Genomic DNA, 18,598 nt, shown 5'->3' on the forward strand with positions numbered 1-18,598 from the left:
GGCTACAGCACCTATGTGTGTGTAAGTCAGGGGACAACACGCAGGAGCTGGTTCTCGCTTTCTACTGTGTGGGTCCCAGGAATCGAACTCAGGATGTCAACCTTGACGGCAAGTACTTCAGCCACTCAGCCATCTTGCTAGCCCCCAATATTTTTTTTTTTTTTTTTTTTTAGCTATACTGAAATTACACTGTCCTCCAACATGAACTGTTTCATGTTCTCACAGCCCACACAAATCCAAATGCCCCACCGTCACAGGACAACCTCCCTAACAGTTTCCAGTCTGCTCGACTTTTCTTTCTTGGTATTATTACATCGTGAGATGTTTTCTTGCATGTTGCTCGAGATGATATTCTGCTCCAAGCAACTGAGATATTCAGGAGTGCAGCTGTGCCCACTTGCAAAAGATCGTCCCAGCTGGGCTCCTTAACTGTTTACATCTCCTCATAGAGCGGTGGGGAGGTCACAGGACCCTCACCCGAGGATCCAGCCTCTCCCTTCCACCTGTGGTATGCGATGCTGCCCTAATCACACAGGGCCCCAGCAAGAGGCTAGGGGTACAGGCCAGCGAAGACTAAGGAAGTGGGGCTCCATCTGTGTGGCTATAGGAAAGTTATCGTCATTGCTGGATAAAAGCCTTTCTGAGTGCCACATTTCAGGGGAGCGCACCCACACTTCTGTAAGTAACCCCTTACCTATGCTCTGTAAGTAAGGCCAATAGCTCACGGGTGCCCTGGGGGGGACTTTGGTGGCATTGTACCTCAGTTTGTTTTTGGAAACTCAGGGAACGGGGAGGAGATGTTTCTGTTGCCCACGGGGAAAGGATTTTAGCAACACTGCATTTCCACAGAGCTATTAATTCTCCTGAATGGTTGTGCAATACTCTATTAGGTACCCATGCCAAAATTGAAATGGCCTCATCTGGCTTTTCTCAATGGATCTCTCACTTAGATTGGCAGTCATAATCAAAAGAAGTGACAGCATCACTCTCTACTGTGGGCCACCGAAGACACACACAGGCAGAGGCCTGAGCCCATCATCGGCTAAGGAGTCTGGAGACGCTATCTCGTCTCCATCAGCTGGCTTCCTTTCTGTTCTTCACAAGAGGGTTGAGGGTGCTGGTCGGTGAGCTCGCTGAAGCAAGTTCTGGGCGTTTGTTGTTTGTTTGTTTGGTGTAGAGAAAACACCGTGTTCAGCCGCGGCCACAGCCCAGCACAGGTGTCTCTAGACTGTGAGCGTGCCCTCTAAGACAATAGCAGCGCCACCCTTCATGTCAACTCGGCCATCAGGTCGCAGGGAAATGTCCAGTTCCCCTCCTCGGCGGGAACACTGGAAGGCTAAACAGAACACAGAGTGGGGTCAGTTCAGAGCACTTCGCTGTGATTGACCACACCGTGAAGGGTTTATTGTTACCAACCCAGGACTCCTCCCAGGTCAGTGTCCAGAATAAAGTCAAACATTTGCAAAGTCCTGAGTTCAACACCCAAGCATCCAAAGAGGAGGAGAGAGCGGGAAGTATTTGTCCTACCTCGCATCTCTTTCTTCCTAAGCTGCTGGGACCAGTAACTACTGAGAACGGTGTGCGCGGATCCTGAAAAGTAAGACGATGTGAGAACAGGTGAAGGAAACGCAAGTGTGTGTCGCTGATCATGTTAAGTGATAAAGTCACTTAAGTTGACTGAATGTTAGATGATCTAATCCTAACGTCAACTGAGCAATAGCAGAGTGTGCAGTAAGGGAGATGGGTGTGTGTGTGTGTGTGATGAATCGGCTCTCCCAAATTGTCCATCAACTATGTCTGTTTTTTGAAGGATTAGACTCCAGGGATTCCCTTACTTGTTTTTTGATACAGGGTCCCATGGAGTTCGGCTGGCTGTAATTCTCTATGTAGCCGAGGCTGGTTTTGAACTCCTGATCCTCTTGCCTCTACCCCCTGATTGTTGGGATCACAGGGCTGTGCCACCACACCTGGCTTTGGGCTGTAATTTGGCTCTACCATCCATGGTCAGCTCTTTCTGCTGGAGTTGGAGTTCGAGGCAGGTGAGAGCCGCCTAACATGAACTCTGGGAACTGAACCCGGGTCCTCTGCGAGAGCAGTCTCCACTCTTAACCGCTCAGTCATCCCTCCAGCTCTTGACGGCCAGCTCTGGACAGGAAATTCAAAGCCGTCACATAAATCTCTCAATAATTTCCAGGGAACATACCTCCTTCCTTCCAGAGCACATACGCAAGCAAAGGAACTCAGACACGGGGTCAACCTTGTAAGGCTTTGTGGACAAAAAGAACATTCCTTTCAGTCAGGGTTTTGCGATTTTTCAGTGTGCCGGGCAAGCTTTCTATGGACCAAGTTTATCTCCTTGGTTAGTTGTGTGATTGTACCCTAGAAGTAGATCAGAGACTACATATGAAAACAAACAAAACATAAAGCCATGCCAGGCATGGCGGTGCAGACCTGTGGTCCTACGTAGGGATTTTTGAAGCCTATTTTGAAGATTTATGAGCTACAAAGGGAGTCTCAGGCCAGGCTGGCCTCCATGAAACTCGTCTTGAAAAAATGTGGAGGGGAGCAGGGAGAAGAAAATTAAACAATCTATAACTTACAACTTACAGTCTTTAGGGAGGAGGAAAAAAAAAGTTCTCTCTTCTCACCCACCAAACAAGCTTACTGAGCATTATAGGATGTCTAAGTATGGTAACTTACATTCTGCTTTGCCCAAGACTGACCATTAAAAGCTCCATGTACCAGGCCCCTCAATCCCACTTTACCCTAGCTGGTTCAAAGACCATCACTGTCTAGAAAACAATACACACAAAATTGTGCTGCTTGTCAGTCTTGGGGAAGCAGCTATGTGTATGCCTGCTGCCATGGTGTGCTGGCGACTTTTATGTCAACTTGACACAAGCTAGAGTCACTGGAAAGGAGAGAACCTCAATCGAGAAAATGCCTCCGTAAGATCTGGCTGTAAGGAATTTTCTTAATTAGTGATTGACAGGAGAGGGCCCAGTCTATTGTGGATGGTATCATACCTGGGCTGGTGGTCCTGGGTTCTATAAGAAAGGAGGCTGAGCAAGCCATGATGAGCAAGCCAGTAAGCAGCACCCCTTCATGGTCTCTGCATCAGTTCCTGCCTCCAGGTTCCTGTCCTGTTTGAGTTCCTGTCCTGGCATCTTTCAGTGATGGACTACAATGTGGAAGTGTAAACCCAATAAACCCTTTCCTCCCCAACTTGCTTTTTGGTCATGGTGTTTCATCACAGCAATAGAAACCCTAACTAAGATATATGGGAGAGACTCAGCAGGCTTCCTGGATGCTGTGGGCATTTTCCCCAATCTTATGCAATACTTTGCTGAGTTTTGAGTTTGTGCCTTTTGTTTCTCTCAGGGAACTCCGTGAAGACCCCAGAGCCATCCTGGCTCCTAGCATTTGGAGCCTTTGCCCAGCCCCTTTCAGCCCTGAACTCCATTTTCCCCAGCAGTCCCCTTCATCAAGCACCCCTGCCCTTGGCCGCAGAGATCAGGATTCTCAAAGAGGGTACAAGTGCAGAGTGTGACATTCCTGCCCATCTTTGATGTCATTCTTTTGCTTCCAGCTGGGGCAAGGTCTGCAAGTGTTGGCTCAGGGATCTAGGTGCATTGCTAGTGAAATATGTAGCTCTGTGGATGTAGCTCTGTGGTAGAGCACTTGCCCAGCAGGCAAAGTGGCCCTGCATCTAATCTCCAGTATCAGGGGAGGTGAAGGAAGAGGAGGAGTAAGGAAAAGAGGCAGAGACTGAACATAGCTAATGTTTATTGGGCATTTGCCATGTGCCAGGCACTGTATGTCCCCCTGGGCATGTGCTGGGCTGACCTAACCCTCTGAGGTATTCATCACATCACATAGAGGAGGGACCGAGACTTTTACGGGTTGTCACCTGTCCGAGTGGTAAGAACCAGGAAGGCAGGGCTGCAACGCCTCCTTTCTACAGCATCTTTTCACAGAAGATTTCAATGAAGGGATGGAGGGAGAGAAAGCAAGATGGAAGAACCACCCAGCGGGGCATGAGGGCACATGGCTATAATCCCGGCGCATGGCTGTCATCCAGCACTTGGGAGGTAGAGGCAAGGACAGCAGAGGGACAAAGTCATCCTCGGTTCATGACCAGCCCAGGTTACATGGAGACCAGCCCCATTACCTAAAATCCTACTTCAGAAAACAAAATCAAAGCAAGGCATCTGGAACGTCACATGAAGGCTATTTGTTTTCCTTTCTCTCCCTGTTACTGGGATAAAATACTGTGACCGAAGCAACTTAAGGAGGAAAGAGTTCATTTTAGCTTGCGGTTCAAGGCACAGCTCTTCATGGCTTCCCGGTGGAGGCGGCAGGAGCTTGCAGTAGCTGCTCACACCCACACCCACAGTCAAGAGGGAGCAATGAATATTGCTTAGCCTGTCTCGCTGGGATCCCAGTCAGGGATTAAGCTAGGCCTTCCCACTTGAATTAACATAGTCAAGATAATCCCTCAGTGTTGTGCTCAGAGGCCCATCTCCCAGGTGGTTCTGTCACACTGACAACACCAAGCACCACAGTGTATAGCTAGATATTTGTATCCCTCTTCTTCCCTGGTTAACGCATCCCTGACTTTAGGGAAAGAGTACCTGTTACCGGGTCTTCGGCCAAACCAACCCATGGCGCAAAGTATCGGGAGTAGAAGTCATATTGGGGTGTCCGCCCCCCAGGCTCTCCTTTGAGAGTGAGAATGAGTCCCTTCACCTTCCCTGTCTCTTCAATTCGAGGCAGAGGCTCTGTGTTCACCTTCAGGGTCTCTAGAAAGGACCTTGAGCACAAACAGGATGGATTAGGAACAAGTATTTTCAGACCACCCCCTACACAGAATAGGAAAGAGGCTGGGCTGGGCCCAGATGGCTCAGCAGAGGGAAGGGGGAGCCTGCCTTTGACATCTGCCTCTGGGAAAGCAAGTGGCTGGGCCAGGCATGATGGCAGATGCCTCTAATCCCAGCACTCGGGAGGCAGAGGCAGGTGGATCTCTGTGAGTTTGAGGCCAGCCTGGTCTACAGAGTGAGTTCCAGGAGAGCCAGAGCTACATAGGGAGACCCTGTCTCAAAAGAAAAGAAAGGCAAATCATCTAAGCAAAGCAGAGCTGGAAATCTGGGTGCTGGCGTGTAAATGGTTAAACACGGCATTTACCTGTTGTAAGAATCGCTGAGCCGGACCAGAAGTTTTCGGGTATCCGGAGAGTACTGGATATCCTGCACCAGGGTGTCACCTATGGCTGTCTGTGGAACAGATCAAAAGTGCCTCAGAGGGCCGACAAGATGGTTGGATGAGCAAAGGTACTTGCTGCCAAGCTTCATAACCTGAATTCAGTCACCCAGACCCAAATGGCAGGAGAGGACACACTCCTGCAAGTTGTGTTATGACCTCCAACCTCACACCATGGCTTGTCCAGCGTGCCTGGAGCCATAGCAACCATAAACCAGGCAAAAGGATGAGAAGTTCGTGGTCAAGAACATCTGGAGAGATGGCTCGGTTGGTAAAGTGCCTGCTTTGCAATCGTGAGGACCTGAGTTCAATTCCCATCATCCCTGGGGTTGGTTGGTTTGCTTGGTTTGGTTTTACAAGACAGGGTTTTTCTGTGTAACCGCTCTGGCTGTCCTGGAACTCGCTCTGTAAACCAGGCTGGCCTTGAACTCACAGAGATCCACCTGCATTTGCCTCTCAAATGCTAGGATTAAAGAAGTGTGCCACTGCCGGGCGGTGGTGGAGGCAGAGCCAGGCGGATCTCTGTGAGTTCGAGGCCAGCCTGGTCTACAAAGTGAGTTCCAGGAAAGGCACAAAGCGACACAGAGAAACCCTGTCTCGTAAAACAAAAAACAAAAAAAAGAAAAGAAGAAGAAGTGTGCCACTACCACTGCTGGGCCAGGCATGGTGACCAACAGTTGTTATCTCTCTGTTGGAGAGAGAGAGACAGGAGGCTCCCTGGGGCTTGCTGCCTAGCTCATCTGGCCTGATTGGTGAGCTCCAGAACAATGAAAGACTCTGCTGAAAAGGAGGCTAGGTCTGGAGAGACAGATGAGAATGCTTGCTGCTCATGCTCGAGGACCTGAGTTCCTGAGTTCGGATCCCCAGCATCTACGTAAAAAGCCAGGTATGGCCGGGCGGTGGTGGCGCACGCCTTTAATCCCAGCACTCGGGAGGCAGAGGCCGGCAGATCTCTGTGAGTTCGAGGCCAGCCTGGGCTACCAAGTGAGTCCCAGGAAAGGCGCAAAGCTACACAGAGAAACCCTGTCTCGAAAAACCAAAAAAAAAAAAAAAAAAAAAAAAAAAAAAGCCAGGTATGGCCACATGCACATACCTGTAAACCCTGGTGATGGGGGGAGGTGACACAGGAGACTTTCTGGGACTATTTTTTTTAATTTATCTATTTATTTGTGTGTGTGAATGTGTGTGGGCTCAAGTGTGGTCAGAGGACAAGTTGCAGGTATTAGTATTAGTTCTCTCCTTTTGGTACCAGGCCCAGCCTCAGGTTGGACTAGTGATATGACTACTGCATGGCTTCACCTCTATGCCCTGAGATGCTCCAGTTCCCATGGCTAAGGCCTCTCTGCCTTGGATGCTGTCTGCTGTTGTGTAGCTGTTTCCTCCCAATTGAAAATATTCCCTCCTGGAGAGAGGAGGAAGGCTCCTCAGACTCAAGAAGCTAAGGAAACCTACAAAGTCCAGGAAATCCAGAAAATTACAGGACTCACAAGGCTTGTCCCTAAGGCTATAAAAGTAATAGCAGTTGTTCTAGAGTGAAGACTCTCTGATGGAACTCTGATGGTACAGAGAGCTCCAGGGATGCAGCTTCAGTGAGCTGTCCCCCATGCTGGAAAGGGTCTTTTAGTCACTCAGTTCCTTTTGAGTCACCCATGCTGCTGGAAGGGATCACAGCAGAGTCATCTGCTCACCAAACTAGACTCCATGGAATTGTTTCTTTGGTCTGTTCTGTGTGCCCTTCTAGGGTAAACAGTCCCGTGTTCCCATCTCCCAGTTAAAGTCAGACCCACATCAGCAGGAGAGAAAAGAATTAGTCATACACCCATGGAGGGCTTCTCAGCAGAGTCCCAAACATGTTTTTCTCATGACCTCCCTTGCTCTGATACGGTCCCTTCCTTCTTCCCCTATGCATCTGGGGTTCTAGGACCTCCTCCACAGGACAACTGCAGTATTTACCTCACTGGGTGACACTGAGAACAAAATGAGATAGTGTGGGTAAAACACTCAGCGCGTGGCACCGCCCACAGAGCAGGCTGTCTCTCACACCCGCCATCTTTGTAATAGTGATGGAGGTAGTGATGGCTCACACCCTATAGGCCCACAAGAGACCAGGCTACATCTCTTGTCCTCACGGGGTAGACTTTCTTTGCCTCCTCCTCACTCTCATTGTCCACCCCTCAAGCGATGACCGTGACAACTGGCAGCATTTTCCAACCTTTCTCTCTGCCTTCTTTCCACAGGTTTCACGGACTGGTCTCTCCTGTAGAAAATCCAGTGCCGGTGCGATAATGGCATGGCTGTTATGGGGGTAATCAACCACTTTCTCGGTAGACTAGAGGCTGCTTCACAGGCTGGAACTCATACTGTGCACCTTGTGAAGTGCCCACGGCTGGGAAGGTCATGGGCCCTAAGAGGGGACCTCCTACCGTGGTTTTGGTAAATGGACATGAGTCACACAACCTTCTAAATACTTTGTTTATATCTCTAGGTTAGTGCTATCCTCAGCCTCTGTCAGAGAAGCTTAGTTTTGCAGTAAGTGGTAGTTAATGTAGAGACTCATCACTGGTCAAAAGCTGAGATTAAGTGGCCTTTGAGTGTTTGGCCCTAACTGAGACATCTATTATTATCTATTCCCAAGGTTCGGAGAACATGAGGAGGAGGTGGGAAGAGCGTAAAAGTCAAGGGATGGGGAAGAGTGCTGCAGACGGGTCTTCTAGACACGACGTGGCCACTGCCCTCACGAGCTCATGAACATCACAGCAGCTGTGGCTGTCTGCGAAACATCAGGCTGGTCAATAGTTCATCATCGATGAGGGAGGAGCTCATGAGGTCCACAGCTCCCCTGACTGTTGTCAGTTAATGGTAACTGAAGAAAGGGTGTCATTCTGTCAGTGGTGTGACACTGTCCAGATAATAAACTGTCCAGATTCCAGTAGATAACACCACCACCAGCCAGGGCTCATGCAAGCAACTCTAAACTCGGTGGGACACACACACACAGACACAGACACAGACAGACAAATCCACACACAGAGACACAGACACATCCACACACAGAGACACACAGACACATATAGACACACACACAGAGACACAGAGACACACAGACACATATAGACACACACAGAGAAACACACAGAGATACAGGCACATACAGACACACAGACATGGAAACACACACAGACATACACAAAGACAGACATACACACACACACACAGAGGTGTGAAAAGTAGGGTAACTGTTGGGAAGAAGTGTTTCATTGGGAGAGGAGGAGAGGAATGGTAGCGGGGTTAAAAAAAAAAAAAGACCAAAATTTGTTATCTACAGCTATGAACTTGTTAAGGAATTTTTAAAGAAAGAAAATGCCCATCTCTCCTACTTGAACTTGCATGGGCTCACCATCATCCATGTTGACTTCTCCTTCCTGCTGGAATGAACAGAAATCCAACCTTTCATTGTTCAAGGGGGCTGAGGATGCGGCTATCTTTTTCACTGCCTCTTACAGTTCTCTCTCTCTCTCTCTCTCTCTCTCTCTCTCTCTCTCTCTCTCTCTCTCTCTCTCTCTCTCTCCACCCTAAACATTCTACTCACTCCTGTCCCTCGATGGAGGTTATATTGCTCACAGTTAAGTGAGTTGGGTGTGATGGCATGAACCAGCCAGCTAGCACTTGACAGAAAAGAGAAATGCAAGTTCAAGGCTAGCCTGGGCTATACAGTGGTTACAACTCAGTGAAAGTGATCAATCTTACCAAATAGACACAATGTTAACATCCTAATCTGAATCCCACTGCCATGCTTATAATGGGTAGGAGGCCCATCTGTGGGGATCACATTATGTTAGAACACAGTCCAAGAATAGAATTGTGCAAGGGCAATTCTCAGTGTTTGTGAGAAAATTCCAAGACAACAAGACAAGAGTTTCTTCAAATACACTGAATTGCTCTTGGAATGGGTTTTTGTGCCCCTCCCAGCTGCAGTGGATATGAGTGAGTTTACTTCAGATTATTCAGTACAACTGGCTATTGCTATTGCTTTATATGCCTTTATGGAAAAACATGTTTTTGCCAAGTATGGCTTGTCCTTGTGATTGAACACTTTACCCAGGTGACTCTTCTTAACCCTCAGGGGATGAATTTGTCTGATGCTCTGAATAAAGTTGGCTACTGCATGAGACTTTAGTCTACCTCATTTTTAGACCCAGCTCACCCAGGTTCACACCACCAGTCAAAGCGGTAAACAATTACACCAGAGCTTGCTTTCTGTTCAAACATGAACAAAGGACCACACCACAAGGCTCTAACTGGATTCTTCCCACCAACCTTTATCAAGTCTTCTACTTCATGGAAGTCCTAGAAGAGGAAAACAGATACAGTCATTGCTGAACAGGAGAGCAGGGGGCAGTAATTGTATATAATAAAATTTGATGTAAATATAGTAAGAAAGAGCTAACCTGGGGGAAGGTTGGGTAGAGAGGAAAGTCCAGGACAATCCCGTCCTCTGCTCTTCTGGCCTTTAGTTCCCCACTCATAGTGACAAAGGTTAGGATGTTGTTTGTGTTCTCTGGACAAAGGAGGAATCAAGAATCATGAAAATAAACTTGGTACAGGGGACTTCCCTAACCCCAGTACTAGGGATTGAATCCAGTACCACACAGATTCAAGGCAAATGACCTAACACTCTACTACGCTACAATCCCAGCCTACTTTAAATGTTTTTTAAAAATATTTTCTATTTTAATTTATTTTTCAAGACAAGATCTTAACTACGGAATCCCCACTAGCCTGGAACTTGCTATGTATGCCAGGCTGGTTTTGAACTCACAAAGTGATACCTGCTTCTACCTCTAGAGTGCTGGTGGTGTATACATGGAATCCTAGGACTGGAAATATGGAGGCAGAAAGATCAAGAGCACAGGATCTTCTGTAGCTGCTTAGAGAACCCAGGGCAAGCCTGGGATACATAAATACTTGTCTCAGAAAAACATACATACGGGAGTCAGGTGTCGTGGCACACATCCTCAGTCCCAGCACTGGGGAGGTAGAGGCAGGAGGATTTCTGTTTGAGACCAGCCTGGTCTACAGAGTGAGTTCCAGGATAGCCAGGACTACCCGGCTCAGGGAAAAACAACAACAACATATACACATGCATACGTACAAGCATACACAAAGTAAAATTCCCATTACTTATTTTGTGAAACAGCACAGCCGCAGAGGCCAGGGTGGCGTGGCCACACAGAGGAACCTCACTCACTGGTGTAAACCACCTGAGTCCAAAGCGGGCACCTTCAGAGGGGGGAAAGCCAAAGAGACACACGTCAGACCCACACAGGCAAGCCTGCAGCTCTTCAGCATCCTCCTTCCTACATCCCTCCCTGGTGTGGTTAACAGCAAACGGTTGTTAAGGGATGAATGCAGACCGGACAGACATCCACAGGCTCCCCGCGGCTAGGTCTGCAGCAGAACCAGTAGGTCCGCCAACACCCTCTTCGTCCATTCAGGTTGCTATAACAGAACTCCACATATTGGGCAACTCTTTGAGAAAATATCTGTCATAGACCTGATGGTTTGGAGGTTCAAGGTCTAGGGGCTGGTACCTGCTCAGCCTCCTGTCACTGCATTAACCCAGGGCAAGGCACAGGCACATGAGGGCGCCAAACACCCGTGTCTGAGAAGCCCGCTCCCGATACCAACCCGCCCTCACAGAGATGACATTACTCCATTTTCTCCTATTAGGATCCACCTACCAATGTGATAGCTACCCTGGGGACTCACTTTCCAATACATGACCTTAGGAGGTGAGGAAACCTTAAACTATAAACGTAGACTAAACTTCAACACACCTTCTCCTAGATGAACTAAAACCCACGTGAGCTATCCGCAGGCAGATAACACACAAACATCTCCTTAAACCTCCCTCCTCAGCCTCGGCTTCCACGGCTGCCCAGGAATGTATGGAAAATGTGCGTTTACTCTGTGTGAAGTTGTCGCTTGGTTGCAGTTTCCTGATGAAAGCCGTTTCGGAGAGGTTCATTTCCCCTGCGATGCGTTGATGGGCGTCTTCGACCAGTGTCTGAATTAGAAACAAAAGGTCATTGAGACTTTGGAAACACAGCCCAGACTTCCACGCACGGCCAGCTACCATTAGTTAACATAGCGGGGGACATGAAATTCAAGTTAGGGGCCAAGGAACTGGAGGCATGTTACTACAGTTTTCCAGATACCCAGGCCCACAGCACCTAGGAGAACCACAAATGTGCAATGAATGCTACAGGCATTCAAACCCAGAGCATCGGGCCAGGTTCCTCTCTGTGTCCGTTTGTTGTCCAGCTAAAGATCTTGGGCACTTTTCTGTCCACTTTTTCCAAGTGCAGGGAATCAACCCTAAGGCTCCACGCACTCAGGGCAAGCACTCTATCACTGGGCCATGGCCGCAGCCATTTTAATTAATGAATGAATTACTTTTTCTTTGTAGACAAGTTCTAAGATGCCCAGGTGGGCATCTTGTGATTCCTCTACCTCAGCTGGGAGTAGGGGCTGGACACCCAGGCCTGGCTGTTTGCTTTATAAACTCACAATCCCCTTCCTCGGTCTCCGAAGTGCTGAGATTTCAGGTGTGAGTGACTACCCCCACCTACGGTTTTTCTCTACATTTACATTTTTAAAAGATACTACAATTGTGGGAGTGGGGCTGGGTATGTGTGCTTTTGAATACCACAGTGCCCTTGTGAAGGTCAGAGGAAAATGTGTGGAAGTTGATTTTTTTTTTCCCTCCCATCATGTGGGTCCTGAGGATCAAACTCTGGTCATCAGACTTGGCAGCGTGTGCTTTTGGCCAAGGAACAATCTCACCTGCCCCAGCATTATTATTGTTATTATTATTATTATTATTTTATACAGTTAAACCCACTAGTACCTACAAAATGCTTCTCTGGCGCCAACACGTGACAGTACTTCAAATGAGACCCATGCTAGTGTCTGATAAGAAAAGCCTTTTCTCCTATGCCAACCAATTAATTTAATATTCTGGGGCATGCGTGCCACGGTATGCATACAGAGGGCAGAAGACAACCTTTTGGAATCGGCCCTCACCATCTGTCTCTAACTGGGCTCCAGGGATTGAACTCAGGTCGTCAGGATTGTGCAGCAAGCCCCCTCAGTGGCTGAGCCATGTTGCTGACCTTTCAAACCATTAAATAAATAAATAAAGCTGAGGACAGCGGTGCATGTCTATAGTCCTGCTACTCGGGAAGCAGAGACAGAAAGAATAAGTCAAAATTGTACTGATGTTATGTTCTGGAGAGGAGGAGAATTTAGAGAACCATGCCAGATCTTATTATCTGGTGAAAGCTGAATGTTTAAATCCTTTCCAGATCAAGGCTATTACACGGCTATATAGAGAGAACCTGTCATCATCGCCCACCCCAGCCCCACTGCGGCCCAAGATACATTTCTGACTTGGAGTCACGGGACTATACTCACTGCGGCGGAAGTGTGGCGCAGCCACACACACTTCATCCACAGCCAGGAAGCATGGGCGATAATTTTCAAATTAATACATTTGATTAATAAATGATTATTAAATTTCCAATTACTAAATGTATTTAGTGAGAGAGAAGTTGTGGGGGGGGGGGGGAGGGCAGGCAGGGCTATGCAGGCCAGAGGACAATTTTCTGGTGAAGATCAGAACATGAAGCAGGGCACTCTGGCTTCGGCCGCTGCCCTGGGTGACCTACAAGCTTCCAGGTGACCCTCTGGTCTCCAGCTCCCCTATCATGGTAGGAATGCTGGGATTACAGGAGTTTTCAGCATAGGTGCTGGGACTTGAACCCTAGTGAACCAGACTCTGCTCATCAGGCCCTCATGGCTCCCCCCCGTCCCCCGCCCCAGCTTTCTCCTTTTGTGCAGTCAAGGATTCTCACCCATGACACTGTGCTGTCCTTCCAGGCCACAGCTTGGCCCTGGAAATCTGCCTGGGGAGATGAGGGGATAGGGAAATAACCGACAGACACGCAGAAAAGCTGGGATGGGGTGGGCTGGGCTGGCTCCATGGGAGGGCACCTGCTACTGGACACAGTAGCTCGGCAGGTTTATTACGTCAGGCACCGGGAGGAGGGGTTAGCTACTGTCAGCACCACGTCTCTGTAGGGAATCGTTGGAGGTTGTGACCAAACCTAGGAGGAGGGAGCTGAAGCCCCGTGCTTCTAGACGTTTCTGTCAGCATTCGCACACAGACCACGGGAATACCACTCTCCCAAGCCTCACCCAGGGACTTCTTTGCCAATTCCCATGCCTCTGAGCATTCGGCTCTTTGACAGGCCATGCTCATAGCAAGCAATATACACCCAGGACTTTATCCACTGCTCACAGTGTTACCCACAGTTAGGGTGGGTCTTTCCGATACAAGTAAACTTATCTGAGGCCTCCCTCACAGACATGTCAAGACATGTGTCTCCAAGACCACTCCAGAGCTTGTCAAGTTGACCGTCAATACAAATCATCACAGGAAGGTCCCTGCTTCCTACGACCCAGGAAACAATACAGCATTCACCCAGAAGGCCAAGGGATATTTAACTATCCTATTAGCAATTATCCTAATCAAAATCAGTAATATAAACTCAACGAATTCATTTATTTGGCGGAGGCACACGTGCGTCACGGCACGCCTGTGAGCTCAGAGGTCTACGTGCAGGAGGAGATTTTTCTGCTTCCCCTATGTGACAACCAGGGATTGAACTCTGGTCTTCGGGCTTGGCGCCAAGGAACTCTACCTGCTGAGCCATCACTCCCGTGAAAAAGAGCTATTTATAAAACGAAGACTTTCGGAAACTCACTTTTCCAGGTACTAGAGACCAACTCCTTCTTGTTTCTGTTTAATTCCTTGCAAGTGTCTTATTTTCTTGATCCTAAAGAATTTTTTTTTAAATATTTTGATGATTATTTGGAGAGAGAGAGAGAGTATATGTGTGTGTGTCTGTGTTTGTGTCTGTCTGTCAGTACACTTGAGTGTAGAGCCTTTGGAGAGAGAGAGACAGACAAACAGACAGACTGTCTGGGTTTGTACAGTGTTCCTGGAGGTCAGGATCCCCTGGAGCTGGAGTTACAGGCCGTTGTAAGCCAGGCGTAGGGAAGATTAAAGACGGGCATGAAGATTAAAGACGCGCATGGTGGCACACGTCTGCGACCCCTCAATGAGGAGGAGTCCAGGACAGACGGAGTCTGAGGATAGCTGGGCTACAAAGGGGGTTTAAGGTCAGCGTGGGTTACAAATCTTGATCTTTCCTTAAGCCCTCTCCCAACCCCCATGAGAGAGTCCCTAAAATAAGATCCATATTTAGCATAAAACTAAACTCTGATGGCTAAGGAAGCCCTCCCCCTACTTTTTTATTATTATTTGCTTATCTATTTAATTTTGATTTTGTAAGATGGGTCTCTTCATATAGCCCCCAGCTGGTCTAGGACCTCCTCTAGAACCCAGGCTGGGCTCAGAGTCATGATCTTCCTGCCTTATCCTTTGGAACACCAGAGTGACAGGCATATGAGACCCCACTCCCCGCTGCTGTCTCTTTAATTGGCTCCAGTTCCTGTGCGTGGGACTGTCTGTGGTTCCGACTCAGTCTAGGTTATAATATATAGTATAACCTGAAGACACGGCCGTCACCGCTGTGACAAAGAACACGAGCCAAAGTGGCGAACACTCAGGATGGTCTGTCTCACTTCTACACAAGTCATGGGCTCTGCACACATCTAGGAGTCCAGGCACGGCCCTTGAGAACCAAGGACTTACATTTTCCACGAGGCAGACGGCAGCAGGATTGCCCCGGAAAGCTGTTGCCGTGAATGCATCCGCTATGAAAATCGGGAGCTTCATGTTCCTCGCCGGCTCTGTCTGGGAGGTCCCTGCCTTGCTGGGAGCCTGCTTCACTTCCTGTTGTTAAAAAAAAAAAAAAAAAAAGCCAGAAAGTTAATATTTCACTGGTGTACACATGCATGCAGCTAATGGTTCCCAGATAACAAAGTCAAACAATTAGTCCAACATAATTCCCTTTAAAGACACCAATCCTCTAACTTTTTCAGCCTTTGCATTGAATTACCTTTGCAGAGAGTATCCTAGCGCTGGGCTAGTGAGCACTTGCTTGGTGTGCACAAGGCCGTGGGTTCTATCCCAGCACTGAAGGAGAGAAGGCTGCAGATCCAGCTCATGTGCTAGTGTTCCTTAGCATGCTCAAAGCCCTGGATCCAATCCCCAGTGGCCCTTAAACAGGACATGGTGGCACACATCTATAATCCTGGCCCAAGGAAACGGGGGCAGGAGGAACAGACAGGTTCAAAGCCATCCTCAGCTACACAGGGAGTTCCGGGCCAACCTGGGAGACATGAGACCCTACCTCAAAACAGTAAAAGAGTTTACCAACTTACACAGTATATGAAAGTTAGTCTGATAGGTAAAAAGTAAACATTGGGTTTTTTGTTTGTTTGTTTGGGGTTTGTTATTGTTTTCTTTTTGTTTTTTGAGACTGGGTTTTTCTTTGTAGCCCTGGCTTTCCTGGAACTCTCCAGACCAGGCTGGCCTTGAAGTCAGATATTCACCTGCCTCTGCCTCCCAAATGTTGGGATTAAAGGCGTGTGCCATCACCAACTGGTAAACTTTAGGTTTTCATCATCAGGAAACAACATCAAGTCACCCTCTTCTTGGTTTTTTGTTTGTTTGTTTTGTTTTTTTCTTAATACAGGGTCTTACTATGCAGCCTTTATGGCCTGGATCTTAAGTCTGGCCTTGAACTCAGAGATCTGCCTGCCTCTGCTTCCTTAGTTCTGGCAATGAAGTCCTGTGCCACCATGCCTGACTTCCCTTTTCTCCTTTTGAATTTACCTAGCTGTGGGAAGAGTGTCTGGTACACAACAGATATCTACTGAACGGTTTAAGTGGCGATATACTCGGCACGCGTCGTAACTGAACTTTCGAGTATGGAAGACAAACAGGAGGATTTGCCATCGAGTGTCATCCTCCAGGATGTGTCTCTGTCAGTAACATCACTGTCTTGCCGCTGCTTTTCAGCTTGTTTGTGGGATTGTTTGAAGACTTCGTGGTAGATTATATCAGATAGCATGAGTCAGCACAGACAGGATCAAAGTTTCTATAATGGTACGTGGTTCCCTTCTACATGGCTGGGATGCAGCCCAGGCTCACACAGGACGGCTCACCGCTCTGCCACACAGCTTGTTTACCTGTTATGTGGGGCCAGGATCTTGCCAATGTTGTCCATGTTGGCCTTGAACTGTCTGTGGAGCCTAGGCAGGACTTCAGCTTGCAATCCTCCTGCCTCAGTTTCCTGATTAGCTGGGATTACAGGCTTGTGTCTCTAGACCTGGCCATTGAGTTTTCACAGTGGCACAGGCCTGTGTTACCAGGAATCAGGAGACTTCAACAGGAGGCCTGCCTTGAGTTCAAGGCCAGACTGGGATATCTCCATCTCAAAGGAAAAAAAAAAAAACAGAATAAAACAAAATTATGTCTGGGTGTTCACTGATCTTCAGCCTCATTGGTTCCATCCATCAGCTCTCACTAAATGGTCCCTGAGAGAAAATACATGAACTCCAGTAACCAGGAGTTACAGCTGCAAGTTTTTGAGATGTCAGTTAAATAGTTTTCTGAAATTACAAAAAGTGGTGTGTGTGTGTGTGTGTGTGTGTGTGTGTGTGTGTGTGTGTGTGTGTGACAGTTTAATCTCAGGGACTCAGGTATGCTAAGCATATATTTTATAACACAGGTACATCCACTCCGCAAACCTAAATCCCTTAGTGTTTTTAAGAGGTGAGAGGGCTAAAGTTGCCGGTAGCCATGTCTTAGGAGTAAGAGATGGCAACTGAAGTTTGAGGTGTCAGCCCACCAGGAGGAGACTCTCTGATGGGTCAATCTCATTTAAGCAAGGCTACGAGACTACAGACCCCGGAATGTCTTTTGCTTCTGCTGTGCCTTTACATGTTCGATGCTACAATCTTTTCTCTGTTATGTGGTATAGTGTGAATGGGTGTGGGGAGACCCCGAATGCCTGTAATGTAGTGTGTTTATCTCATGAAAACATCCAGATCCACTGGGCAGTTTTATCTGTGGATTGTCAAGATGATTCCTCCCTAAGCTGTATTGTCTGATTGATAATTATGATAGCCTATACAGAGTTGTGATGAATAAAAATAGATACAAGGATATATTTCATAGCTAAGGCCTATGAGTTCCACCTAGGAGCTGCTTGAGATCACAGCTCAGATTGAAAGGATCCAGACTGCCTCCAATTCTCTTAATACTGAAAAGATGCAGTCATGGATTTTCAGTGTGCACTATTAAGCTGAAACAAAGCTTCAAGATAACTTTAGATTAAACCAGATGACTTGCAAATGTTTTTTTAGATAAACAACCCCAGAAAAACATTCTAAAGTTCACAAGGACATAAACTGAGCTGTCTGATTCATTTGGCTAGGGTCCTAAATACAAAACAGCCCGATTATTGCTAGCTAATGAATGCAATCCTTGTACCCATTCCCGACCTCAATTTGCTGATATGGGTATGCACCCTGAAGATTCAAAGTTCAGCTCACTGACTGTTTTTTATGCATAAAAGTGTTAGGTCCTGGTATTGCACAGATAATAGGGAGTGGAACACTAAAGTCTAGAAACAGGAGCAACTTTTATTGAAATACACCATGGGGAAGAAAATCCTGACTAGTCAGGGCTCCAGAGAATAATTTGACTCTGTAGCCCCCCAAAAGGGCTACAGGTTTCTTTTTATCAGGGGTTCCACACAGGGGAGAAAGTACATTTTGAGATTTAAAGCGTCGCGGTGCCACAGTGCCGTGGGAGTGCCAACTGAAGCCGAGGCTAAGAGATATACAGCATCTCAGGAATGTTGACTAGAGCTTGAACTAGAAGATTTATGATGTCCCAGGTGTCTCCATGTTCCCAGACTTCAGCTGGCACTCTCTGGGTACCCCTAAGGAATCTGAGATAGGAAAGGCACCCGGATTTATGACTTTTGATTACACAATGTTAGTTCAAAAGGTTTACATAGTCATGGGTTCTATAATCATTCACTTAATAACGGAATGTAACCTCTTTGTGAGTCTCATATTGCCTGAAAGCGTGTGTTGGGGGTGTGTAAGCTGTAGGAAGACATGAGAGAACAGAGAAAGGACAGAAGAACAACAGAGAATAAAGAAGGAAACCATCAAGAGAGTGTGTGAGTGTTTTTTTCCTATTCCCCTCAGATAGAAAAGTCTTAGTTACATTGATGCTGTGGATTCCTTTTGAGCCCTGTGCGGCCTGGAGGCTGGTCCCCCAGCGGGCAGT

At 47.6% G+C, this 18,598-nt stretch overlaps 1 protein-coding gene across 1 annotated transcript; it reads right to left on the reverse strand.

The window, feature by feature from the left end:
- Positions 1 to 226: 226 nt before the first annotated feature.
- Positions 227 to 15,127, reverse strand: Pbld (phenazine biosynthesis like protein domain containing). Its single transcript, XM_052743929.1, has 9 exons — positions 15,041 to 15,127; positions 11,227 to 11,326; positions 10,441 to 10,539; positions 9,708 to 9,817; positions 9,577 to 9,606; positions 5,185 to 5,273; positions 4,635 to 4,813; positions 1,528 to 1,590; positions 227 to 1,336 (listed from the first exon to the last, which is right to left on the reverse strand). Exons 1-9 carry the CDS (start codon positions 15,122 to 15,124, stop codon positions 1,224 to 1,226), a joined length of 867 nt encoding a protein of 288 aa, XP_052599889.1. The 5' UTR covers positions 15,125 to 15,127; the 3' UTR covers positions 227 to 1,223.
- Between the last annotated feature and the right edge of the window lie 3,471 nt (positions 15,128 to 18,598).

Source organism: Peromyscus californicus, unplaced genomic scaffold (genome assembly GCF_007827085.1).
Source record: "Peromyscus californicus insignis strain IS unplaced genomic scaffold, ASM782708v3 Scaffold_19__1_contigs__length_69161282, whole genome shotgun sequence".
In the NCBI taxonomy this organism is placed as follows: Eukaryota; Metazoa; Chordata; class Mammalia; order Rodentia; family Cricetidae; genus Peromyscus; species Peromyscus californicus.

Excerpts from the sequence above, each read along its gene's own strand:
- Pbld (XM_052743929.1), bottom strand. The coding sequence starts at position 15,124 with ATGAAGCTCCCGATTTTCATAGCGGATGCATTCACGGCAACAGCTTTC. Across the intron at positions 9,818-10,440 it reads TGTGCTGTTTCACAAAATAA|AGAACACAAACAACATCCTA; the intron begins GTAATGGGAATT and ends TCCTTTGTCCAG. Across the intron at positions 1,337-1,527 it reads TAGGAAGAAAGAGATGCGAG|CCTTCCAGTGTTCCCGCCGA; the intron begins GTAGGACAAATA and ends TGTTCTGTTTAG.